This window comes from Xyrauchen texanus, chromosome 20, assembly GCF_025860055.1.
Source record: "Xyrauchen texanus isolate HMW12.3.18 chromosome 20, RBS_HiC_50CHRs, whole genome shotgun sequence".
NCBI classification, from domain to species: domain Eukaryota; kingdom Metazoa; phylum Chordata; class Actinopteri; order Cypriniformes; family Catostomidae; genus Xyrauchen; species Xyrauchen texanus.
In genome coordinates, this window is record NC_068295.1 from 23079930 (window position 1) to 23107380 (window position 27451).

At 41.5% G+C, this 27451-nt stretch overlaps 1 protein-coding gene across 1 annotated transcript in view; it reads left to right on the top strand.

Moving 5' to 3' along the window:
• Positions 1-27451, top strand: part of prim2 (DNA primase subunit 2) — a gene marked incomplete at its 5' end in the record, with an annotated part of 110028 nt that overhangs the window by 68962 nt on the left and 13615 nt on the right. Inside the window, 2 exon segments of the mRNA XM_052150465.1 lie at positions 12558-12684; positions 23297-23379. Coding sequence (XP_052006425.1) covers positions 12558-12684; positions 23297-23379 — 210 coding nt within the window.

Here is a 27451-nt window from a genome sequence, read left to right on the forward strand (position 1 = left end):
TGTTTATTGTATTTTATTTATTCTTTATTTTCATTTTTAGAATTTGTTGACAATGTACAGGTGAAACTCGAAAAATTAGAATATCGTGCAAAAGTTCATTAATTTTAGTAATTCAACTTAAAAGGTGAAACTAATATATTATATAGACTCATTACAAGCAAAGTAAGATATTTCAAGCCTTTATTTGATATAATTTTGATGATTATGGCTTACAGCTTATGAAAACCCCAAATTCAGAATCTCAGAAAATTAGAATATTGTGAAAATGTTCAGTATTGTAGGCTCAAAGTGTCACACTCTAATCAGCTAAACACCTGCAAAGGGTTCCTGAGCCTTTAAATGGTCTCTCAGTCTGGTTCAGTTGAATTCACAATCATGGGGAAGACTGCTGACCTGACAGTTGTGCAGAAAACCATCATTGACACCCTCCACAAGGAGGGAAAGCCTCAAAAGGTAATTGCAAAAGAAGTTGTATGTTCTCAAAGTGCTGTATCAAAGCACATTAATAGAAAGTTAAGTGGAAGGGAAAAGTGTGGAAGAAAAAGGTGCACAAGCAGCAGGGATGACCGTAGCCTGGAGAGGATTGTCAGGAAAAGGCCATTCAAATGTGTGGGGAGCTTCACAAGGAGTGGACTGAGGCTGGAGTTACTGCATCAAGAGCCACCACACACAGACGGGTCCTGGACATGGGCTTCAAATGTCAAACGTCTTACCTGGGCTAAAGAAAAAAAGAACTGGTCTGTTGCTCAGTGGTCCAAAGTCCTCTTTTCTGATGAGAGCAAATTTTGCATCTCATTTGGAAACCAAGGTCCCAGAGTCTGGAGGAAGAATGGAGAGGCACACAATCCAAGATGCTTGAAGTCCAGTGTGAAGTTTCCACAGTCTGTGTTGGTTTGGGGAGCCATGTCATCGGCTGGTGTTGGTCCACTGTGCTTTATTAAGTCCAGAGTCAACGCAGTCATCTACCGGGACATTTTAGAGCACTTCATGCTTCCTTCAGCAGACAAGCTTTATGGAGATGCTGACTTCATTTTCCAGCAGGACTTGGCACCTGCCCACACGGCCAAAAGTACCAAAACCTGGTTCAATGACCATGGTATTACTGTGCTTGATTGGCCAGCAAACTCGCCTGACCTGAACCCCATAGAGAATCTATGGGGCATTGCCAAGAGAAAGATGAGAGACATGAGACCAAACAATGCAGAAGAGCTGAAGGCCGCTATTGAAGCATCTTGGTCTTCCATAACACCTCAGCAGTGCCACAGGCTGATAGCATCCATGCCACGCCGCATTGAGGCAGTAATTAATGCAAAAGGGGCCCAAACCAAGTACTGAGTACATATGCATGATTATACTTTTCAGAGGGCCGACATTTCTGTATTTAAAATCCTTTTTTTTATTGATTTCATGTAATATTCAAATTTTCTGAGATTCTGAATTTGGGGTTTTCATAAGCTGTAAGCCATAATCATCAAAATTATATCAAATAAAGGCTTGAAATATCTTACTTTGCTTGTAATGAGTACATATAATATATTAGTTTCACCTTTTAAGTTGAATTACTGAAATTAATGAACTTTTGCACGATATTCTAATTTTTCGAGTTTCACCTGTATAATAATAATGTCAAATATTCTTTGATAAAAATATTTAAGAAAGCAGTCTTCTGAGTACCTTTGCATAGTCATATCAGTGCAAAATCTGTGAACAATCCACAAAGAATGGAGTCATTCCTGCTCAAAAAGTATCTATATCAGCCACCATATCGGTAATCAGTACATTTTAAAATCCGTATCGGTCTCAAAAATCCCATATCGGTCGGCTCTATTCCCTTTAAAATTTTATTGAAAGTAGCAAACTAGTAGAATTTATTTATTAAAATGTGTACAGTTAGAAAAGTATATTGATTTCATTGTATATTTGTACAGTTAAAAAGTACAAATAAAATGGAATAAAATTCATGTAAATGATATAAGTATATTATAATACCTTTAATTTTGTTTTATTTAAATTATGCATAAATGTCATCATATACATAACATATGGGGCATTAACAGAAAAATTATATTAAGAATATTAATAAATTCAGGGGCCTGGGTAGCTCAGTGAGTATTCTACGCTGACTACCACCCCTTGAGTCACGAGCTCAGTGTGACTCCAGCCAGGACTCCTAAGCAACCAAAATGCTAGGGAGGGTGAGTTGTGCGTGGATGCCACGGGGAATAGCGTGAAGCCTCCACACATGCTTAGTCTCCGCGTTAACGTGCTCAAAAAGCCACGTGATAAAATGCGTGGATTGACGTCTCAGATGCGGAGGCAACTGAGATTCGTCCTCCACCACCTGGATTGAGTCAAGTCACTACGCCACCACGAGGACTTAGAGCACATTGGAAATTGGGCATTCCAAATTGGGGAGAGAAAAAAAGGATATTCATACATTTGAAAAGATAATAAAAAGGTTTTTAAATGTAACCTATGGACATTTGTATTAAATGTAGATAAATTTCACATAAATGGGCTGTGGTGGCAGAGCACATCATTTCCCAAAAATGCTTACTGTATTTGCTTACATTTTATTTTGGTACAGATTTTTTCCTCCAGATTTACTTTGGAATGGATATTAATTGCATCAGTTGTGCATTTGCATACATTAAGGGAGAGGCTGTTGTCATTAATACAGTAATTAGTTGCATTCTAATAAGCTGATGATGCAGCAAACGGCAACCAAATGTCTGTAAGTTTACAGGTTCTTCCATTTCAATTCCAATTCAACATCCTGTGCGGCAGTTCCATTTTAAATCCCCGTATTCATGAATCAAAAGAGAGACCAAACTTAAACTCAAAATTTTGCCTTACCCTGTTGAGATTGAAATGTAAACCTGGATGAGATCTCAGTCAACCAGGAAAAAAATAGCTTCTTAGTAATGTACATCAATTGAACAAAATGCTTACAAGAACAGTTGTAGAGTAGTGATATGATATTAAAATCTGTGGGGCTGCTTGAATATATAGAACCCTCATATCATTAATTTGTGGTTTTGTAAGTTGATTTTATGGCATCTTTAATTGTAGCCTAGCTGATAGTCATCTTGTCAAGTTCATAGGTTTGATTACCATGGTAGTAGCATTTTAGTGCAGCGGATAATGCAGATCTCTCTCTGTCTCTCTCTCACTCCCCATCTCATTTCTTGCTCTTATTTTTCCATCTCCCTCTCTAAGCCCAGACATAACCAGCTCAGGGAGGCTAGTTTACCCTTTTGCATAGTTACCAGAGTGTTCCTGATCGGTGTATTGAGTTCAGCACTGAGACTGAATGCAGTGACCCTGATCAAATGCAAACAGTGCATTGGTTTCTTAAGCATACAGTATGTCATAATTCTCAAGATTGAGAATTCTCTTCAAGATTCTCTTGAGATTATAAACATGGTGGCTCTTGTGTAGCAAGAGCTGTGCAAAGTACAAATGAGACTCTTTAATGCTCAAAGAAGAACATTTCACGTCTCTTTATATTTGTATGATAATAGCTACTTGAGTATTTTTTTTTTTCTGGTCCTACCCTGGCTCAAACAAAAGTATTTGCCATGTAAATAATTTATTTGTACTGTGGACCCTGAGTTATTACAGTTATGAAAATTCTAGTTGGTTTTCAATTTCAGTTTCATAATTTTTAATGGTGCATACATAATTTTTATTTCATTTATTTGGAAATTACTATTTTGTTTTAATTTAGTTGTCAGAGTCTGCAAGGTGTTTATCATTAAAAAATACATACTGTTTATTCCATTAGATAAAATAATAATTGTGAACACAATTCATCCTGTTCAAAGGTTTACATCCCCATTTGGTTATTAATACAGTGTTTTGCTTCCTCTGATCAATGACTGTTTTGTGATAGTTGTTAATGAGTTGTCCTGAGCAGGGATATTATAGTTTTGAAAATGTAATTTTGTTTTGGTTTTCAATTTCAGATTCATTGGTTAAAAATACTTTTATTTCGTTTTCGAGTGACTCTTTTTTTTATTTATTTTTATTAAGTTTGTTTTCATCTATTAACATCACAAAATATCTTTAAAGGGCACCTATTATGGAATTTTGAAAATTACCTTTCATGTAATGTGTAACATAGATTTAAGTGAACAAAAACATCCTGTAAAGTTTTATAAATGAAAGTTCACCGTAAAAAAAGTTACTGTCTCTCAAAAGTAGGAGTCGACTCTGAGTTAATGTAATGAATCGATTTTCCAATGAGTCATTTTCCTTTTCGTTGTGACGTCAAGACGAAAAATTATGAAATTGGCCGCGCCCACTCATTGCGCGCGCAAACACCAGGGAAAACTTGAAAACATCATGTCGACAACAAGACGCTGTGTTCTGAAGTGCATATCAAAAGCGACCTTTTTTTTTCACTGTCCAGGGACGAGCATGTGAAGAATCAGTGGCTAGATTTTATATTTACAACTATACCACACAAGTATAGCCCGAACCTTGTGCTGTGTTCGCATCATTTTAATGACGATTGCTCTACGAACGTGAATGCTTTCAAGTGTGGATTCGTGAGCCGGTTGATACTGAAGGAAGGTTCAGTACCAAGTTTATTTGGATCAGCTTCCTCCTCCGAATCACAACCTGTAAGTATTATTAATAATTGTTGCTTTTATGTGTTTTTTAGCATGCTTAATAAGTATTTGTGTGTGTTGTTACGCTCAGCGCAGCTTCTAGGTCTCCATTGTCAATTATTTTGAAATATGTGAAATGTTTGTCGATGTTATTGGAGTTGTCATAAAGAATAGAGCAATAACTTGTAGTAAGGCAGTGCTTTACCAATATGTTTATGCGTTGGGCTAACGCAAACAATAACTGATTGGGCGTTTACCACCGAACTTTGGGCTATGATCGCTAACATAAATCAACTCAAATTCCTTCTATGATTTTTATTTTTTTACTACAAAGCGGTGATGGGCGTTCCGTTTCCAACAATCTCTGCACAGAGTATACCAATCACAACTGACTGGGTCATCTGACCAATCACCGCAGATTAGCATCACGCAAAGGAGGGGTTTGGAAAAATGAGTCGTTGAACGAATCATTTGGGAGTCGGTGAGCAAATCAGGTAAACATAAATGCATATTATAAGACAACAAAAGTGTTTTGTCATTGCATGCATGTAAAACTGTTGTTGGGGACTCCCAAAACAATATTAGAAACATTTTAAATGCCATAATAGGTGCCCTTTAAGACTAAAATAAGGCTGCATTTGTTAAAATTTTTAACTACATAAGTTAATATAAACTGTGAAAAAACATTTATCTTAGTTCATGCTATATCCAACATATACAAGTTTATTTTAAAATGAAGAACAATATTAATAAATTATATATGTAAACATTAATGCATAATCAACTAATCTGAACTAGAATCAAATGTTTTAGTTAAATACATTACCACGGACCATGAATAATAAATGCAATAAAAAAAAAGTAACACTTTACAATAAGGTTGTATTTGTTAACAGCATTAGTTAACATGATCTAACAATACACAATACAGTGCATTCGGAAAGTATTCAGACCCCTTAATTGTGTTCACATTTTGTTGTTGCAGCCTTATGCTAAAATGCTTTAAAAAAAAAAAAAACATAAAAACCCCATAATGACAAAGCAGATAACTTAGCAAATTTATTAAAAAGAAAAAAAACTGGGGGGGCCTTGCTACCACCCCTTGAGTCGCATCAGGTTTTAGGTCACCACTCTTACCAAGGCCCTTATCCCTTGATTGCTCAGTTTGGCCAGTTAGCCAGCTCTAGGAAGAGTTCCAGTTGTTCCAAACTTCCATTTAAGAATTATGGAGGCCACTCTGCTCTTAGGAACCTTCAGTGCAGCCAAAAATAATTGTAGCCTTCCCCAGATCTGTGCCTTGACACAATCCTGTCTCTGAACTCTGCATGGAGTTCCTTTGACCTCATGGCTTTTGTTTTTCTCTGAAATGCATTTTCAGCTGTGAGAACTGTGCCTTTCTAAATCATGTCCAATCAATTGAATTTGCCACAGGTGGACTCATCAAAGTGTGGAATCACTCTAAATATGATCCAGAGAAATGGGATGCACCTGAGCTAAATTTCAAGTAACATAGCAAAGGGTCTGAATACTTATGTCAAAGAGATTTTTTATTTTTTTATTTTTAATACATTTGCAAAGTTATAAAAATCTGTTTTTTTGCTCTGTCATTATGGGGTATTGAGTGTAGATTGATGTGGATAATATTTTTTTTTTAAAGCTTTTTTGCACAAGGCTGCAACATGACAAAATACTTTCTGAATGCACTGTACTTTTACAGCATTTATTAACTTTAGCTAATGTTGATTTCAACACACAGTATACTAATACATTTTATAAAATTAAAAGTTGTATATGTTAACATTAGTAAATGCAGTATGAAATGGAAGTGGAGCGTAGTTCTAGCGGGAAGACCAGCAGGTGTACATAATCACATCATTAGCTGGGTAATTCCTAGCCAATCGCACGTAAGCCATTGCTTTATAAGTTCGCTCACAATCTATCACATTGCTGTTTCAGGGTGCTCACACTGCAACCTCCACCTCCCCACCACCACCAGTTAAGCTCTGTCCCGCAGGGGGGTAGGCTCCTCGCCCCTGCCTCCTATCTCCAGCAGGACATGACGGTTCCGGGTACAACTCCCTCGGACTGCCGGATGGGGCCTACGCCAAAGAGAGAGACATTACCTCCCGTTTTACATCTATCAAATAAATGCCATCTCAAACTTCACCCAAGCCTGCGTGTCTTCCTGATAGAACTAACAATTAACAATTGTATTATTTATAAATTAACATTAAGCTAACTAAGTTTAATGAAATGTTGTTAAAATATATGGTTCATTGTTAATTCATGATACCTAATGCATTATCTAATGCTTATGAATAGAACATTGTTGTAAAATGTTAACTTGCATACAGTTGCAGTCAGAAGTTTACATAACCTTAGGTTGAAGTCATTAAAACTCATTATTTAACCACTCTCCAGATTTAATATTAGCAAACTCTAGTTTTGGAAAGTCGTTTAGGACATCTGCTTTGTGCATGACACCAGTAATTTTCAACAATTGTTTACAGACATATTGTTTCACTTTCAATTGACTATATCACAATTCCAGTGGGTCAAAAGTTTATATACACCAAGTTAACGTCTAGGTTACGTATGTAACCTCCTTTCCCTGATGGAGGGAACGAGACGTTGTGTCAAAGGAGTGACACTAGGGATCTCTCTTGAGTGCCGAATATGCCTCTGATCTATGAAAAAAGGCCAATGAGAATTAGGCAGACAGTATTTGCATACCCCGCCCCCGGACATACGGGTATAATAACAGAGAAATACGTCGAGTTCATTCAGGAGTTTTCTGAGGAGCCGGAAATGGTCCGGCCACCACAGTGGCTCGGCTCAGTGACGTGGCTGGGAGGACACAACGTCTCGTTCCCTCCATCAGGGAATGGAGGTTACATATGTAACCTAGACGTTCCCCGTCTGTCGCTCACTTTGATGTTGTGTCAAAGAAGCGACACTAGGGGTCCAATTGAAATCACGCCATGCGCTGAGCCGTGTATGTGTACTGCTGTCACAAGAGCGGCAAGTATTTCACGTGCAAAGGTGACCAGTTGGGTCAGACTGCACGTACCCTTCCCCAATGCCCCATAAAAGTCGTCAGAATCCTTCTGGTTACCCTAAACAGGGGAACAAGGTGATGCTTGCCAACCTGGGAGAGGGCCGAGCCTAGCCGGGTCTCTTTTCTATCTATGTTTCATGCATAGAGCCAAACGGCTGGGGCCCTTACACGCATTGTGGGAAGGGAGTCTTACCCAGTTTTCTATTCTTTCAGGGGGAAAAGACCCTGCGGAGACCACACCTGCCCAGGGACGGGGAGGTGAAATTGGCAAAATACATCACATGGGCCACTCAGGTCACATGTGGAAAAATTGTGGAGGGGGTAGTTGCTACAGTACGGCGACCGTAGAGCAGTCTGCCTAAGGGAGACGCGGGTCCACTTGCAAGGGGACCATACCATGGAAAATATACACAGGAGGAGTCCACGCAGGAGTCCCGACCTGTGGAGCACCTATTCAAGTACAGGGTAGATTTGAGTACCCCCAGTGGATTGGGTTGGTGAATTCCTCTGCCAAATTGTGGACCCATAGGGTTAGGGAGGAGTCATCCAGGGATCCGAATATACGGAATCTCCTGGGAGAGAAAGCGCACAGTTTTGCCTCGGCTGAGGGAAAGGGCGTTTGGTGCAAGCGATCCACCTGGTCTGTCCATCAGCGTGTTACCGAGTTCTACCGGCGCAGACCTGAGAGAAAACACGGGACGATACTGACTCAACCCTGAGATTGTAAAATCTAGCAAAGGTATTAGGTGTTGCCCAACCCGCTGCTCTACATATGTCTGCCAGGGAGGTGCCTCTGGCCAGAGCCCACGAGGACGCAACACTCCTTGTTGAATGTGCTCGGACCCACAAGGGGGTGGGGGGGGGGGTGCACGGCCTGGGTGTGATAGGCCAAAGAAATGGCGTCCACCACCCAGTGGGAAAGCCTCTGTTTTTGTTCCCTTTCCACTGTCCACCAAAGCAGACAAAGAGCTGCTCAGAACGTCTAAAGCTCTGCGTGGGGTCCAAATAGGTACGCAAAGCACACACCAGACACAGCAACGAAGGGGCTGGGTCTGCCTCCTCCCGGGGCAGCACTTGCAGGTTCACTACCTGGTCTCTGAAGGGCGTGGTAGGAACCTTGGGCATGTAGCCCTGCCGGACCGAACTCCAGGCAAGTGTTGCTAAAAGAGAACACTTGCAGGTCCCCAAGCCTCTTGATGGAGGCGAGCGCGATCAGCAGGGCAGTCTTTAGTCTTCAGTCATTTAACTCGCAGCTGACAGCAACACGACCATCGGCTCCGACTCATTGGCCTTTTTCATAGATCAGAGGCATATTCGGCGCTCAAGAGAGACCCCTAGTGTCGCTTCTTCAACACAACGTCGAAGTGAGCAACAGACGGGGAACTGCCTTTTAAGCAGCTTGTAAAATTCCAGAAAATTATGTCATGCCTTTAGACAATTAGCCAATTAGCTTCTGATAGGAGGTGTACTGAATTGGAGGTGTACCTGTGGATGTATTTTAAGACCTACCTTCAAACTCAGTGCCTCTTTTCTTGACATCATGGGAAAATAAAAATAAATCAGCCAAGTCATCAGAAAAAAAATTGTGGAACTCCACAAGTCTGGTTCATCCTTGGGAACAATTTCCAAACACCTAAAGGTACCAATTTCATCTGTACAAACAATAGTACACAAGTATAAACACCATGGGACCACGCAGCCATCATACCGCTTAATAAGGAGACATATTCTGTCTCCTAGAGATGAATGTAATTTGGTGCGAAAATTGTAAATCAGTCTCAGAACAACAGCAAAGGATCTTGTGAAGATGCTGGAGGAAGCAGGTAGACAAGCATCTATATCCACAGTAAAACAAGTCCTATTTCAAAATTACCTGAAAGGCTGCTCAGCAAGGAAAAAGCCACTGCTCCAAAACCGCCATAAAAGTTTACCATGACAGTTTACAAGTGCACATGGGGACAAAGATCTTACTTTTTGAAGAAATGTCCTCTGGTCTAATGAAACAAAAATTGTACTGTTTGTCCGTAATGACCATCGTTATGTTTGGAGGAAAAAGGGTGAGGCTTGCAAGCCAAAGAACACATACCAACCATGAAGCATGGGGGTTGCAGCATCATGTTGTGGGGGTGCTTTGCTGCATATTATGTGGATGTATTGAAGCAAAATCTCAAGACATCTGCCAGGAAGTTAAAGCTCGTCACAAATGGGTCTGAAAAATGGACAATGACCCCAAGTATACCTCCAAAGTTGTGGCAAAATGGCTTAAGGACAGAAAAGTCAAGGTTTTGGAGTGGACATCACAAAGCCCTGACCCCAATATGATCGAAAATATGTGGGCAGAACTGAAAAAGCATGTGCGAGCAAGGAGGCATACAAACCTGATTCAATTACAGCAGTTCTGTCTGAAGGAATGGGACAGAATTCCAGCAACTTATTGTGAGAAACTTGTGGAAAAAGTTTGACCCAAGTTAAACAATTTAAAGGCATTGTTACCAAATGCTAACAAAGTGTATGTAAACTTCTGAGCCGCTGAGAATGTGATGAAAAAAATAAAAGCTGAAATAAATAATTCACTGTACTATTATTCTGACATTTTGCATTCTTAAAATAAAGTGGTGATCCTAACTAACCTAAGACGGAAGGTTTTCTTCGATTAAATGTCAGGAATTGTGAAAACTGTGTTGAAATGTATTTGGCTAAGGTGTATCTAAGCTTCTAACTGTATTGTTTTTTGTTTGTTCATGATTAATTTACTAATGTTGACAAGTACAACTTAATTGTAAAGTTTGGGCCTTCATTTGAAGCTACTCATGCTCAAAATAATACAATAATACAATCAAAGCTAAACATTTTATTTGTCAAATTCACCACAACACAGCACTTTTGACATGAAGGGAATGTGCTATAAATGTAACCTATATTGCAGATGCATATAGGCTACATTTAGCAGTAACTATTCCAACATCTCTGCAGCATTTATCAGCAGTGTGGACTGGACTGACACATGTCTTGTGTTGGACGCCCCACACCCAAGAACAAGAAGTTGCATATTTAACAAAGATTCCGAAGTTCATGGAATTAAATATATTCATAAGTTTTGTTTGAGGTCATCTAAATGAGGTCTCAATTTATTTAGTGCTGTATTTGCGCTGTTTCAAAGGGCACCATTATTTACTGTCAGCGCTTTCTCGTAAGCCCTGCCTCAGATTTACATGCCTCTAAACATGCAGGTGAAAACTAAAGTAATTTTCTCCATGATTCCATTAAATTTTTGCTCGTTTTGTTGTGCAAGTTAGTTTTCGTTTTTTTAGTTTACGAAAATATTTTTTCAATGTTAGTTTCCATTTTGGCAATCATTTTCATTATAAAATGTATACGATAATAACCTTGGTACTGAGCAGAGAAGCTGCCCACTGTTCTTAGGAAATATCCTCTAGGTACTGCACAATCTTTGGATTCCCGTCACCTTTTTTAGTTCTTCTCAACAGTGATTTGATGTTGACATCCAGCTTTTTGAGACTCAACTACTACAAAAGGTGCAAACATTCATTGGTATTAAGGCAACACACTATTTTAAGAACCAAGGGGATGTAAACTTTTGAACAGGATGATTTATGTAAATTATTATTGTCTTGTAAAATAATGAATATGAGAGATATCTGTTATACAGCTTCTGAAGGGCAGTACTAAATATATATATATATATATATATATATATATATATATATATATATATATATATATATATATATATATATATATGATCTTTTATCTGTTATATTCGTATAAATTCTGAAAGGACAAAGGGGGATGCACTCAACTGTATCACCAGTTTTTCCTTATTACTGCCTATGATGATCCATTCAGCACTTTATCAGTAACTGTGCCATACTCAAAATAATGCCATCAAAGTTTTATATTACTGTCTATGATGATCCATTCAGTTCTTTATCAGAAACTGTGCTATACTCAATAAAATGCCATCAAAGTTTTATATTACTGTCTATGATGATCCATTCAGTTCTTTATCAGAAACTGTGCCATACTCAATATAATGCCATCAAAGGTTTAATTGTCAAATTCTTAACAACTGTTAATGTGAAATTGCTGCTACATATTGACACTGTATACGAGGGTTTTGTTTTATGCTGTTTGTATCAATCAAATTAGACTCTAATTTTTTGTCTTTACAACATTTTATGCAGATGGCTGCACCTTTATTTGCTGTAATCACTTTGCAGCATGCTGGTTTATTATTGTGGTGTTGTCAATTTGTCACATACAAAAAGCTAACTGTGATTGATTGTTTTAAATGTCCATGTTGTCTGATTAAAAACTAAAGTCATTTTCTATGTAATTCTATTTATTTTTCCTGAATATTTTTATTTGACAATTTTTTTTTCACTGCTAGATTTTTCATAGCATTTTTAGTTAACTATAATAATCATACTTAAAACACTTAACACGTAATTTCAACATGTGCCTGATTTTGTGCTGAGGTAGCTGTTTTTCAACTGTATAACTGGATATTCCTTTGCATGTGTTATTTTTTCTATGATCTGATGGCAATCCCACAGAGGTTTGTATGTAGAGATAGTGGAATTTGAGATGGGTGAGGGGTGCAAAAGAGAGCAGCCACATTATCCATAATCCAGTCACAGCTGTCTGCAGTTTAGCGACACCACTACAGGAGGTCCCTGCTAATAGCTCTATATTTCATAGCGGAAAATGTCCTGCCACAACCCACTTGATATACGACAATGTCTTTAATTCACCCACAACCTTCCCACCATTCCTAACCCTGTTCTCATACACTTTTCTGTCCTATCCCACAAACTCATAGTCCCTCTCTCTTTCTCCCTCGTCTTTGTCTCGCTCTGCAGTTTGACAAAGCATATGCTTACAGCATCCACCACATGTTCGGGAAGGAAGGCAAGCGCACTGACTACACCCCCTACAGTTGTATGAAACTGATTTTGTCAAATCCACCCAGCCAAGGCAACTACCATGGTGAGTCATACTGTAGTGAGGCCAACTGTTGATTTTATATGTGATCCATCCCCCTGAGGCTTGTGTTTATTTCTGTAGTGAAGAGAATTTATAATTATGATTGCTGAGTACGCAGGTTGTCTTGAATTAATTATAGAAAATTCCCAAGTCCTCACAGCCTAATTGATAATGCTTTTCAAAGTGTGTGTAATATGCAAGTTGGGTCCTGTTGAACAGGTTTTCTGAGACCAGTTCAGGCTTTTTTGGGATGAACGTATTACTAGGGCTGTCGATTTAACGCGTTAATAACGTGTGATTAATTTTACAAAAAATGCAATGCAATTAATCGCAATGCTTTCCTGAGAAATTCCTGAGAAATGCAAGCTTGTAGTACCACCCGGTTACTCCAGAGGGCAGTAAGTGAAATTTCAGCTGTGTGAGCAACACACAGTTTATTACAGTGAACAAAACATTAACAACCCTTCAGCAGACACACAACACAAACATGCGTTACGTTCTTGTGTTCAAAACACTTGAAGGAGCACAAATGCGAACTAAGGGATCTCAAGATGTGTTTAAAGATTGAGTATTAAACTATATTTAACTTGACACAGTGACCTAAACATTTTATTTTTATGACGCAACACACCCTAGACGCGACACAAGCATGTCTGACGCAGGTCGTATGGTCTTTACCCCACAAATATTGAATTACCAACAAGTTTAAGGAGTTGTCCTTTAAACTGTTTTTAAACACCGTTTTTACCCAGTCAATCTTTATTTAAGAAACATGCTCCCTGAAATAGATCCACTTTGCTCCTTCTGTAATGCTGTAGATGAATTTGCCCCTCACCTTTTTTGGGAAAGTGTCCACGCTGTAGTATTTTGGAGAAAAATTTGATTGTTTGTACGTACCTCTATTTTAACTAGTTTTTTCTTTGCTTTATAAAATAAGTTTTATTTGGTTTTCACAGTTTTGACAACTTAAGTTATTATTTTCTGATTAATCTGTTTATTTTTCTTGCCAAGTTTTTTATACATAAGTGTAAATTTATGTCTATAAAGCCCCTATATGCACTTTTTTGTAAAGACTTGAAATATTATTTAAATACTTTTTGTACCTCCAACAACTCCAAAGCATTGAATTCCATTGCACTATGTAATGAATATAATGTCTTGGCATTATTGTAAAATATATCTGTAGTATTGTGTACTATGTATACCCCTGGCTTGTTTCTAACAAAAAATTTAAATAAATGTCTGACGCAGGTGTACATTGACGTGTCCTTAAACAAGCCCTCATAATAAATCTCCAACTGATTGACAGATTCACTTGTGAAATGGATTGCAGTGAACTGTATGCCAATGATTGTCTTATGATCAATAATATGGTAGTAAACAATACATTGTATTCTAAAGCCGCATTTTGTTTGGTCTGATCAATTATTAACTCTTCTGCCACAAGAATGTAATTCATTTTAATTATCTGAATATTTTTTTATTTTATATATATATATATATATATATACACTCACCTAAAGGATTATTAGGAACACCATACTAATACTGTGTTTGACCCCCTTTCGCCTTCAGAACTACCTTAATTCTACATGGCATTGATTCAACAAGGTGCTGAAAGCATTCTTTAGAAATGTTGGCCCATATTGATAGGATAGCATCTTGCAGTTGATGGAGATTTGTGGGATGCACATCCAGGGCACGAAGCTCCTGCTCCACCACATCCCAAAGATGCTCTATTGGGTTGAGATCTAGTGACTGTGGGGGCCATTTTAGTACAGTGAACTCATTGTCATGTTCAAGAAACCAATTTGAAATGATTCGAGCTTTGTGACATGGTGCATTATCCTGCTGGAAGTAGCCATCAGAGGATGGGTACATGGTGGCCATAAAGGGATGGACATGGTCAGAAACAATGCTCAGGTAGGCCGTGGCATTTAAAAGATGCCCAATTGGCATTAAGGGGCCTAAAGTGTGCCAAGAAAACATCCCCCACACCATTACACCACCACCACCAGCCTGCACAGTGGTAACAAGGCATGATGGATCCATGTTCTCATTCTGTTTACGCCAAATTCTGACTCTACCATCTGAATGTCTCAACAGAACTCGAGACTCATCAGACCAGGCAACATTTTTCCAGTCTTCAACTGTCCAATTTTGGTGAGCTCTTGCAAATTGTAGCCTCTTTTTCCTATTTGTAGTGGAGATGAGTGGTACCCGGTGGGGTCTTCTGCTGTTGTAGCCCATCCGCCTCAAGGTTGTGCATGTTGTGGCTTCACAAATGCTTTGCTGCATACCTCGGTTGTAACGAGTGGTTATTTCAGTCAAAGTTGCTCTTCTATCAGCTTGAATCAGTCGGCCCATTCTCCTCTGGCCTCTAGCATCAACAAGGCATTTTCGCCCACAGGACTGCCGCATACTGGATGTTTTTCCCTTTTCACACCATTCTTTGTAAACCCTAGAAATGGTTGTGCGTGAAAATCCCAGTAACTGAGCAGATTGTGAAATACTCAGACCGGCCCGTCTGGCACCAACAACCATGCCAAAATTGCTTAAATCACCTTTCTTTCCCATTCTGACATTCAGTTTGGAGTTCAGGAGATTGTCTTGACCAGGACCACACCCCTAAATGCATTGAAGCAACTGCCATGTGATTGGTTGATTAGATAATTGCATTAATGAGAAATTGAACAGGTGTTCCTAATAATCCTTTAGGTGAGTGTATATATATATGTGCCGTCCTCGATATGTCTGCTTAATATCCTGACAGCCAGCTAAACTTTTTCCCCACACCAAGACTCTGAAGATGAATTCTTCCACAGGTTTATTGGAGATACAGAGAAAAAAGTGAAACTGCAATACAAAAAGAATAATGACAAATCAGAGTCACGCCGACTTAACAAACCTCAACTCAACATGAATAAAGGCTTATTTGCACTATAACTGCTGAATTTCGTTTGTACTCATTTAAGTGAGAAGAAATACATTTTAATAACATTCAGGTCATTATGACACCTTTAACGTGCAACTCATTAGCAAACTACACACGTGAGCTAGCATTTGCATAGTCGTAGTAAATTCAAACCGTCCTCAGATTACACTTTACAAACTTAAAATATTGACAAAAATAATTAAGAATTCCTCCAGACAATCTCGCAAAAACAAAATATACATACCAACGATGCTATGCCAGACACAAGGAGTAGACAGATAAGATGGATGCGAAGCATATAAGAGAATTAAACAAAATGGGAAAAATGCGCAAGAAATGCGTGAATGATTACTTCCCGACTACGGGTAACGTAATAGGACAATTCGAACTGCGTGATCTTAAAGTGACCATGACCTAAATCGGATCACATTAGGAAATGAATATTCCTGGAAAACATTAGCATTCTGAAATGCTGAATAAATGAAAAACATGTTTATCTTCTGTAACTTAAAACTTAATGCTTAAATTTTCTTACTCATAACAAAACACTCCCCGCCCGACGTGGAGACATGTCACCCCACAGTCCATGCACAGTCCTTTTTTTTTTTTTTTTTTTTTTTAAACAGTCCATTTACTAAACAGTCCATTACTTTGCCTCTGGATGTAGAAGGTGAACTATTTCATTGACTGGCCTGAGAAAGAGGCTAGTCCCACCTGGTTTGATAATCTTCACCTCGACTTGGCGCACTTTCCCATCTTTGCTAGGGAAGGCCTGTATAATCAGTCCAAGAGGCCATTCATTCCTCGGTGCTTGGCTGTTCTTAAGGAGAACAACGCTCCCAGACTGAATATTTGGCTGAGTGGACTGCCATTTCTTGCGGGCCTGCAGTGTTGGGAGGAATTGTTTCCTCCAGCGGTCCCAGAAGGTATTGGACAGGTGCTGAACCTGTCGCCACTGGGACTTGTAGAGGTCTGCAACTCCAAACTCACCGGCAGGAGCAGGCACAATGTTAGTCTTTTGTGTGAGAAGAGCAGCTGGCGTAAGTATGAACGAAGTTATCAGGGTCCATAGTCACTGGAACAAGTGGCCTGGCGTTGATGATTGCTGCCACTTCTGCCATGAAAGTCACCAGCACTTCGTGGGTGAGCTTGTCTTTCAGTTGGAGGAACATTGCGTCCAGAATCCTCCTCGCCAGCCCTATCATTCTCTCCCATGATCCACCCCAATGGGATGCATGTGGGGGATTAAAGGACCAGATGCAACCCTTGTCTGAGAGGTAAGTCTTTACGGCAGTGCTGTCGATGTTTGAGGCTATCTTCAATTCCTTACAGGCGCCAATGAAGTTCGTGCCGCGGTCAGAACGGATGTGCTTGACCGGCCCACGCAGTGAAAGAAAGCGCTGTAGCGCGTTGATGAAGCTAGAGGTGTCGAGGGATTCTATGACTTCAATGTGCACAGCTCTTATGCTCATGCACGTAAAGATCACTGCCCATCTTTTACTTTGAGCGAAGCCACCTCTGGTCTTGCGTGAGGAGACGCTCCATGGGCCGAACACATCAAGACCCACACTGGAGAACGGTGGATCTGTTGAAAGACGATCGGCTGGCAGGTTAGCCATTTTCTGGAGGCTGAGTGGAGCTCTGAGCCTTCTGCATATTATGCATTGGTGGATGATGCTGCTTACTCTTTTCTTCCCTCCGACTATCCAAAGGCCAGCTGAACGGACCGCCCCCTCTGTAAAGTGACGGCCTTGATGATGGATTTGCTCGTGGTGGTGTCTGATGAGCAAAGTGGCGATGTGATGCTGGCCAGGAATAATCAGGGGAGTCTTTTCACTCTGATTGAGACTTGAATGATGAAGACGGCCTCCAACTCTGAGAAGGCCGTGTGTGTCAATGAACGGGTCCAGATTTCTGAGAGGGCTTGTTTTTGGCATCCCTTCCCGTTTCTGAATGCACTTTATTTCTTGGCTGTAGACTTCCTGTTGAACTGCTTGGATGATTACAGCTGACGCTTTCTCTGATTCCTCCACTGTGAATACAGCTTTGCAGTAATGCCAGCCCTTGCATGCTCTGTTCTCTCTGTGAGCTGTCTTGAAATGACAGGCTATGTGAACGAGGCGAGTGACTGCATGAGTTAATGACTTCCAGGTAGAGAACTTAGCAAAGCGTTGCAAATCCAGTTGCTTGTTCGAGGCTGTAGTGTTCAAGGCAGACACCAGGGGGCGGATGTCTGAGTCTGTATTTGGGTCAACAAGGTCATAAGTGCTCTCAGAAATGCTGGGCTCCGGCTTTGAGAGAAATTTGGGCCCACTCAGCCAGTTGGTGTGTTTCAGTTGGCCAGCAGGGACAGAACATGTTGCATGATCTGCAGGGTTCAGGTCTGTTGGCACGTAGCGCCACTGGTCTGGTCGGCTGGATCTACGGATGCGTAACACCCGGTTGCTGACATAGACATAAAAGCGCCTGGTCTCATTGCAAATATAGCCCAGGACTACTTTACTGTCTGAGTAGTAGGTTACGACATCAAGCTGTAGGTCTAGTTCTGCTGAGACCAGGTCTGCTAACTCAACAGCAAGCACTGCTGTGCAGAGTTCAAGTCTTGGCACTGTGTGTTCAGGGCGGGGGGCCAGCTTGGCTTTGCCCATAACAAATCCAATCTGGTTGTTGCCATTGCTGTCTGTCACTTTCAGGTAGCACACAGCGCCGATAGCTTTAACTGACGCATCACAGAACACACACAGTTCTCTTCTTACCGCTGCTGACGGTGAGGCTTCTGTGTAGCGCCTTGGGATGGAAAGCTCAGCGAGCTCGGACAGAGAGGCTCTCCATGACGTCCAGGCATCTTCCATCGCTGGAGGTAAGGGCGCGTCCCAGTCACCATTCTCCGCCGTGAGCTCTCGCAGTATAGCCTTGCCTTGGACTGTGACGGGTGCAACAAATCCAAGTGGGTCGTAGAGGCTATTGATAGTGGACAAGACACCCCGCCGGGTGTAGGGCTTGGTCTCACTGGAGACATTAAAAAGGAAACAGTCTGTCTTGAGATTCCAGTCAAGCCCGAGGCTGCGCTGCAATGGCAGCGCGTCTGCGTCGAGGTCAAGGTCTTTGAGGTCACTCGCGTGTTCACTGGATGGAAAGGCGTCCATGACCTCTTTGTTATTCGCTGCAATCTTGTGAAGTCTCAGATTCGACTTGGAGAGCACATCCTGTGTCCTTTTTAACAGGCTGATAGCAGCTTGAACTGTGGGCAGGGACTTCAGCCCATCATCGACATAGAAGTCATGCAACATGAAGTGCTGCACGTCTGGGTTGACCGGGAACTCGTTGCTTTGAACAGACTTGTGTAGACCGTGAATAGCCACCGCAGGTGAAGGGCTGTTGCCGAAGACGTGGACGTTCATGCGATAATCCACGATGGCCTTGGAGAGGTCATTGTCCTGGAACCAGAGAAAACGTAAGAAATCACGGTCTTTTTCTCTTACCAGGAAGCAATAGAACATCTGTTCTATGTCGGCTGTGAAGGCGATGGCCTCTCTTCTGAACCGAATCAGCACTCCCAGTAGTGTGTTGTTCAGGTCAGGTCCCGTTAACAGCATGTTGTTGAGTGATACGCTGTCGTATTGGGCACTGGAATCGAATACCACCCGGATTTTCTTTGGTTTCTTCGGATGATGCACCCCGAACGTTGGTAAGTACCACTTCTCTTCATCCGGGCCGAGAGGGGGGGCTAACTCTGCATGACCGTTCCGAAACATGTTGCCCATGAAGGCTAGAAAGTGGTCTCTCATCTCAGGCTTTTTCTCAAAGTTACGCTTGAGAGACATGAGACGCCTCAGCGCCTGTGACCTGTTGTCAGGGAGCCGTGGGCGTGGGCTCTTGAAGGGTAATGGCGCCACCCAACTGTTGTTTGAGTCTTTTTGTAGTCCTTCATCCATTATCTCCATGAACGTTGTATCTTGAATGGAGGGAGCCACCTGGTTGTCATCCCTGGTCCGCCTGAACACCGTGCATCCTAGGTGGTCGGTTTCACAGATAGGCTGGTCCTCAGGATAAGCTTGAGGCTCACTGGTGGTCTGGGTGTCGCTGAACCTCTCCTTCATATGGAACACGTTGGGGCACGCGTCAAAGAGAGTGGGCCGTTGCAGCTCTGTGGTGTTCGTGTGGAACGTGCTAATTGTCAGTGGCCTGTGAACATTACCTAGACACACATTTCCAACAATGACCCACCCCAGGTCCAACTTCTGTGCGTAAGGCAGGTTGTGAGGGCCATTCACCTGTTTGCGGACTTTATGCACTCTGATAATGTCCCGTCCTAAGAGAAGCATAATGGGGGCTTGCGGGTCAATGTCCGGGATGAGGTGTGCCACTGACCTAAGATGAGCATGATGAAGGGCTACTTCGGGGGTCGGAATCTCCTCTCTGTTGTTCGGTATGTCGTTGCACTCTATGAGGCTTGGCAACACGACGCGAACAGTTCCATCCAGAGACTCCACTTCATAGCCACTGGCCCTTCTGCCTGCTGATTGTTTCACTCCAGCACATGTTCTCAGTGTGTAAGGAGCGCTGGGACTTTGGTCGTTGAACATGTCGAAGAACTGTGAGCGAACCAGTGACCTGTTGCTCTGCTCGTCCATGATTGCATACAGTTTCACAGCTTTTTCTCTGTGGCTGGCTGGGAACACTTTGACGAGGCATATTTTCGAGCAGGAGCGATCGGTGAGTTCCCCTCCGCAGACTTTTGTGCATTTGCTGGTGACCTGAGACTGCGGTGAAGCTTCATCCTCCTCCCCGCCGTGCTCAGAAGCAGGGCCAGCCTCCTGCTGCCAAGGTGCGGGTCCAGGGTGAAGTGCTGTGTTGTGCCTGTTGCTCTTACATTCAAAACACTGGACATTGAGCTTGCAATGCTTTACTATGTGAGACGAGGAAGAAAGACATTTAAAGCACACATTGTTTTCTTTGAGGAGTGTTTTGCGCTCATCAATGTGCTTCTCTCTGAATGCCTGGCACTTACGGAGAGGGTGTGGCTTTTTATGCAACAGACAAAGTTTGTCGCCATCGCCAGATTTTGTTGGAGACTCACCCGTGTCAGATGTGGCTCTGGGTGACAACTCTGTCTTGTGGACGGAGACTTCCCGCTGTCTGTTCGGCTTCCACGCTGTCCTCTCTGTCCTGAGGGTCATGTCTGTGTTACCGATGAGGTTGAAGCTTTTGTCATTTGCAATGCGTGCCTCTTGGCTGACAAAATTGACAAAGAAGCCAAAGGGAGGATAGTTCACCTGGTTTTGACATTTGAAGGCTGCACCAGCTATCACCCACTTGTCCTGGAGACGAGACGGTAGTTTCTGTACAATTGGGTTGACGCCTCTCGCTGTGTCAAGGAAAGCCAGGCCTGGTAGGTCTCCCTCAGCCTTAGCGGCCTGCAGCTCCATTAGCAGATCACCCAGCTTAGTCAGCTTCGGTCCATCTTGGTTTATTATTCTTGGAAAGCTGTCAATGCGTTTGAACAGAGCATTTTCTATCGCTTCAGCGGAGCCATAAGTTAGCTCGAGCCTTTCCCATGCCATGGCCAGTCCTGCTTAGGGCCGATTGATGTGTATTGCTCTTATCTGCTCAATATGCTCTGCTGACTCCTTTCCAAGCCACTTTAGCAGAAGATCCATCGCCTCACTCGGTTCCAGGTTTAGGCCTCTGATGACAGTCAAAAAGGAATGCTTCCATGCTCTGTAGCTTTGGGGTTTGTCGTTGAATTGAAGCAAGCCTGTAGCCACAAGCTCGCGGCGGGCTAGATACCTGACAAAGTCATTTGTGTATGAGCTGCTGTCATTTGAGTCTGGCGCTATGACATGGTGTGCGGGAGGAGGCTGAGTGTCGTGATTTCGTGTTCTGAAGTGATGTGCAGGAGAAGCATGCTCACCACTGGACTTGATATGAGGTAGCCGAACGTCTCCAGGCGTCATGTTGAATGGCTTGTAGCTGTCCTCGTATGTGCTGATGTAAAGCTGCTGTGAGATGAGACGATGTGGATCAGTATTGTTCTGGTGCGGATAGAAGGGACTGGCTTCAGGCTTTAGTGGTGGAGGTGACACATTGTGATTAGGGACTGGCGCTGTCTTTGCTTGTGTGTCACCGTTTTCACATGACTGGAATTCTAAATCCCTTTCTCTTTGTTGATCAAGCACATACTGCCTTGTGCGTTGTGAAGCTTCTAAAGGAACAGAGTCTATATTCAGGTCATAGCTATTTTTCTCACTCTTTACATCAGCAGCAGCTCCAAATGCCTCTGCTTCGGCAATGGCTGCTGCAGCCTCTTTTTTATGTTTTAGCATTTCTAAAGACACTTCCAACTTAGCTTGTTGTAGCCTCAGATTGGCTTCCTCTTCAGCATAGCATAGGCGTGTCTTTGCTGCTTCCGCTCTTGCTCTCGCTCTGACTGCTGCAGACCCCTGTGACGATGAACTGGATCTCGCCGAACAACACACTTGCGAGCGCGTCCTTAACGATGCACAGTGTGGGTTATCCTGTGCTGCTGTACTTCCATGCGCGCTCTCCTCTGTAGCCTGAAGCTCGGTGGCGCGCGATGCTCCAGTAGCACTTGACTTTAGAGTATGGTCCGCTGATCGTCCACTGGATGCGTGTGGCGACGACATGTCGGCTAGCTTCCAACTCGCTCTGCTTTATCTCGTTTGCTTGATAGTCGTTGTTTTACTGTGCCGTCCTCGATATGTCTGCTTAATATCCTGACAGCCAGCTAAACTTTTTCCCCACACCAAGACTCTGAAGATTAATTCTTCCACAGGTTTATTGGAGATACAGAGAAAAAAGTGAAACTGCAATACAAAAAGAATAATGACAAATCAGAGTCACGCCGACTTAACAAACCTCAACTCAACATGAATAAAGGCTTATTTGCACTATAACTGCTGAATTTCGTTTGTACTCATTTAAGTGAGAAGAAATACATTTTAATAACATTCAGGTCATTATGACACCTTTAACGTGCAACTCATTAGCAAACTACACACGTGAGCTAGCATTTGCTTAGTCGTAGTAAATTCAAACCGTCCTCAGATTACACTTTACAAACTTAAAATATTGACAAAAATAATTAAGAATTCCTCCAGACAATCTCGCAAAAACAAAATATACATACCAACGATGCTATGCCAGACACAAGGAGTAGACAGATAAGATGGATGCGAAGCATATAAGAGAATTAAACAAAATGGGAAAAATGCGCAAGAAATGCGCGAATGATTACTTCCCGACTACGGGTAACGTAATAGGACAGTTAGAACTGCGCGATCTTAAAGTGACCATGACCTAAATCGGATCACATTAGGAAATGAATATTCCTGGAAAACATTAGCATTCTGAAATGCTGAATAAATGAAAAACATGTTTATCTTCTGTAACTTAAAACTTAATGCTTAAATTTTCTTACTCATAACAAAACAATATATATATATACTTATATATAATTTTTTAATATTTAAAGATAACTATGTATAATTATTTCATTATTATATATTGAATTATTGTTATAGGAGGGGCTTTCTCAACAAATATTTGTACATGCGATTAATCGCGATTAAATAATCGGGACACCATGTGATTAATTCGATCAAAAAATGTAATCGATTGACAGCCCTACTTATTACCTTTCTCTTCTCTTCCTCGCAGGATATCCATTCCGCCACAATGGCCCTGAGCTCTTGAAACAGAAGTTGCAGTCCTATAAAATCTCCCCCAGTGGGATCAATCAGGTTTGTCTGATCGCCACAACACACACTTGAGCAGGCTCAGCACAATGTGCAAAGATATAGAGGTGACCATTGGTTATAGAATGTGTAAAGGGCTTTAAGGACAGAAACTAGGGCTGTTAACTTAGAGAGATTTACATATTGAAAATAAAGACAATTAATCAAGCCACTTGACAAAAGGTGGGGTCTCAAGACTTGTTTTTATTTGTATTTTTTTCAGGTGAACTATGTTTAACTTTATACTGTGGCTTTTCTCAGTTATTGAGATATGTGATTGTGATTTGATTAATTCATTTGCTTTAAAATGTTTCTTTTACTATCACAGACTAGACAAAATACTAAATAATCATTAAAATGGTACAATTATATAATATTCTTACACAAGTGCTATAATTACTTGTGTACTTTTGGAATATTAATGATTCTGCTATACTTCTAGAATATAAATAATGAAAAATGTAGAACAATTCTGGATTCTACATCATAAATGACAGCTTCAACTCTGTGTTGATTGCGTTGACCTTTGCTGTATCTTGTGATTGGAAGCATTCTTTAAAGTACACTTAACCACATTATTTTTTTACCACATTAAAGCAGCTTCAATACGCCAGTCAATGAAATTGTATGGTCCGGCCTTGCTGTAATGTTCTTGGAATTATAAAACTTAGACACTAATGTAATTAACGGACTGCTTTTAACAAGGCCATTAAGTTCAGCATTAAAAGGCTATTAAAAAGAAAAAAGTCAAATTTGTGTATTTTGTCTCTTGGGTTACTCTTAAGAGTTTGGCTAATATGACTGAAGGTACCAATCAAAAATTAAACAACATCATATAGATGCAATTTTATGTGGAATTATTTTATTATTTGTGCTGTAAATAATAATGATGATAGGTGCCAACTAAATAATATTGGGTTAATTAAACCACATAATGTTTTTAATACTGTATTTAAGCCAGTGGTTCTCAAATGATCTTGCTTCAGGACCCAGATTTTAAACTGGGCATCAGTTAGCGACCTAAGAGTGTATCACAATTGTTTGTTGTACAAAAGAATGCAAAATGTCCTTAAAGGTAAAGTTCACCCAAAAATGAAATTCTCTCATCGTTTATTTACTCTCATGCCATCCCAGATGTGTATGATTTTCTTTCTTCTGCAAAACATAAGCAAAGCTTTTTAGAAGAATATTTCAGCTCTGTTGGTCCTTACAATGCAAGTGAATGGTGACCAGATCTTTCAAGCTCCAAAATCAAATAAAGGCCAAATAAAAGTAATCCATGAGACTCCAGTGGCTATCTTCAGAAGTGGTATGGGTGAGAAAAATATAATTATTTAAGTCTTTATTTAAAAAAACACACACAAAAAAACATAAATCTCCACTTTCACTTTCAAAATGTGAAACTGTAAAAGTGAAGTTGAAAGTGGAGATTTATAGTAAAAAACGACTTCAATATTTCTCTTTTTCTCACCCATACCTATCATATCACTTCTGAAGACATGAATATAACCACGAGTCATATGGATTACTTTTATGTGGCCTTTATGTGATTTTTGGGTCTTCCAAATTCTGGTCACCATTCACTTTATAAGGACCAACAGAGCTGAAATATTCTTCTAAAAATCTTTGTTTTCTGCAGAACAAAGCAAGTCATACACATCTGGAGTGGCATGAGGGTGAGTACATTTTGAGAATTTATTTTTTGGGTGAACTATTCCTTTAAAATTAAACATTACATTTGATTAAGATTACCATGAACTACATGGTAACTAACATGACATTAAAATGTGCTATTTTGGTTTCTAAATGTATCTTGTAAATATTTATTTATTTATTTATTGTAATAGATTTTTGGCTTTTTTATTATGGGATCACTATAAGTGTTGTTTAAAAATAAATCAGTAAATTGCTCATAAACATGTTATACACACAACAATCTATATGATATTAATAATCAATCTTTGAAATGTCACCTATAGAAATTTTTATTTAATTTATCTGTATTTCCTTATATGTAATAAATATTATGATATGGACAATGGTGGAAGAACACTTTGTTTCACATTATGCTCTAACCTACCCCAAATTCTTCCAAATGGAGCCAAACATCAATAGATTAGCACATTCCTATTTTGATGCTATTATTACTGAAATAATATATGCTTTTGAACCTTAAAAATGATACAAAGTGTATAGATTGGGGTAAGCTGAAAACAATACAGTGCTACGAGAAACGTTTGTGTGTTCCCAATGTAAGGTGTGCTGATTTTAGTTTCACATGGCTCATCCAATAACCATAGTGTGGTTGAGGGAAATGGCTGATGGCTGGCTAATGCAATCCGACATGGCATCCCAAGGGTAGCACATTTCCAATCCAATTAAATTCATAATTTCATTGTAGACTCCAAGCAGTGTCCTTATAGACTGTGAGTGTTCGGAGAGTCGTAGACCTGTGGGCATGTGAAGCAACAGTATGATGTTCACCCCAGGAGCTCTTGCAACACGTGGCTGTCTTGCTGCAGAGCCAGCCCAGTGTGCTGGATAATTAAAAAACCCAGAAAAGTGAAAAGACCGGGCAGAAGGGTGATTAAAATGCAGAACGTCAACCTTCTCAGTCAACCTGTCTGTTGACAGAGTGACATTACAGTCAGAAGGGCGAGACTCCAGTCGGGAAGGAGAAACTACTGTGGAAACCTGAGCTCAGCTCGCTCACTCACTGTTAGAGACAGTCACAGCACGAGTTCTGCCTCGGGAAGCTCAGATTAAAGGATCACATGCGTGGTTTGCCGTTCAAACAGTGACAAAGTAGTGGGAACATGCAGAGTGGCATGTGTGTCACTGATAGACTTAATCCCAGCATTGTTTTTGTGCCACATCGCTTAATACATGTATATCCAATACATTATTGACTTAATACAGCTGTTTGTTTGCTATTGGGTTATGAAACCACAAGTATGGTATATTGTTTTCAAGATGCTTTATTACCAAAAATTTGTAATGTGACGATTACTTAAAGGTGAAGTGTAATTTCTGCTCCTCCAAATGGAATTTCAAAAATAAAAACAGTTTGTGGCAGCGGGGGCGTGGTCAAGCGCCCGTCCGGGAGAGAAAAGCGGTAAGGGCGCTCACACCTGAGCTAAAATGATGACTAACACCTGTGTCTAATTTCAGTAACATGAGGAGAGCGGCATAAAAGGGCAGCAGCGACGGAGCATGAGAGGCCCGACAACCCGTCCAAGGGAAAAACCTACAACACCGATATTGTGTATAATTAATAGAGAAATAAAAAGCTTACCCCTTAAGCTGACGCCTGTTTCCGTCCCTTCCTTTGGCGGTTGTCCTAGCAGATGATCCTGAGGCCTTCCTCGACTTATTTGAGAAGACGGCTGAAATCTGGGGCTGGCCGCCCGAACAGTGGGCAGCCCGTCTAATTCCTCTCCTGTCCGGGGAAGCACAACTTGCGGCACAACAACTGCCGGCGACTAACCTCCTGGCTTACTCTGACCTAAAGAGGGCCATTCTGCAACGGGTTGGTCGGAGTCCGGAGGAGAATCTCCAGCTCTTCCGGAGCATGAAGCTTGAGAAGTCCGACCGCCCGTTTGCGTTTGTTCAACGGCTCCGGGACGCCTGTCGGCGGTGGCTGCTCGCGGGGGACCGCGACGTCGATGGAGTCATCGATCAGGTGGTACTGGAGCAATTCGTGCAACGACTGCCCAGGAGAACGGTGGAATGGGTCCAGTGCCACCGCCCGGCGTTGCTGGAGGCAGCTGTTCAGCTCGCGGAGGACCACTTGGCGGCGATACCGAGGGCGGATGAGCCGTCCCCCTCTCTCTCTCTCTCCCCTTCCCTTGTGTCTTCCCCTGCTTCTCCCCCCCTGTTCCCTCTCGCTCTGCTCTCTCCCCAGGGCCCGTTCCTGCCCCCCGCAGGCATGGAGGATACACCAGGCCAACTTCCCGGCCGTGGGAGAATTCGCCTAACCCTTCCCCGTCCTTCAGCCGCTCTCCTCCTCAGGTGGTGGCGCCCGCCAGCGGCCGTGGCGCCTGGGCCGGTCTGCTGGAGGTGCGGAGACCCGGACCAC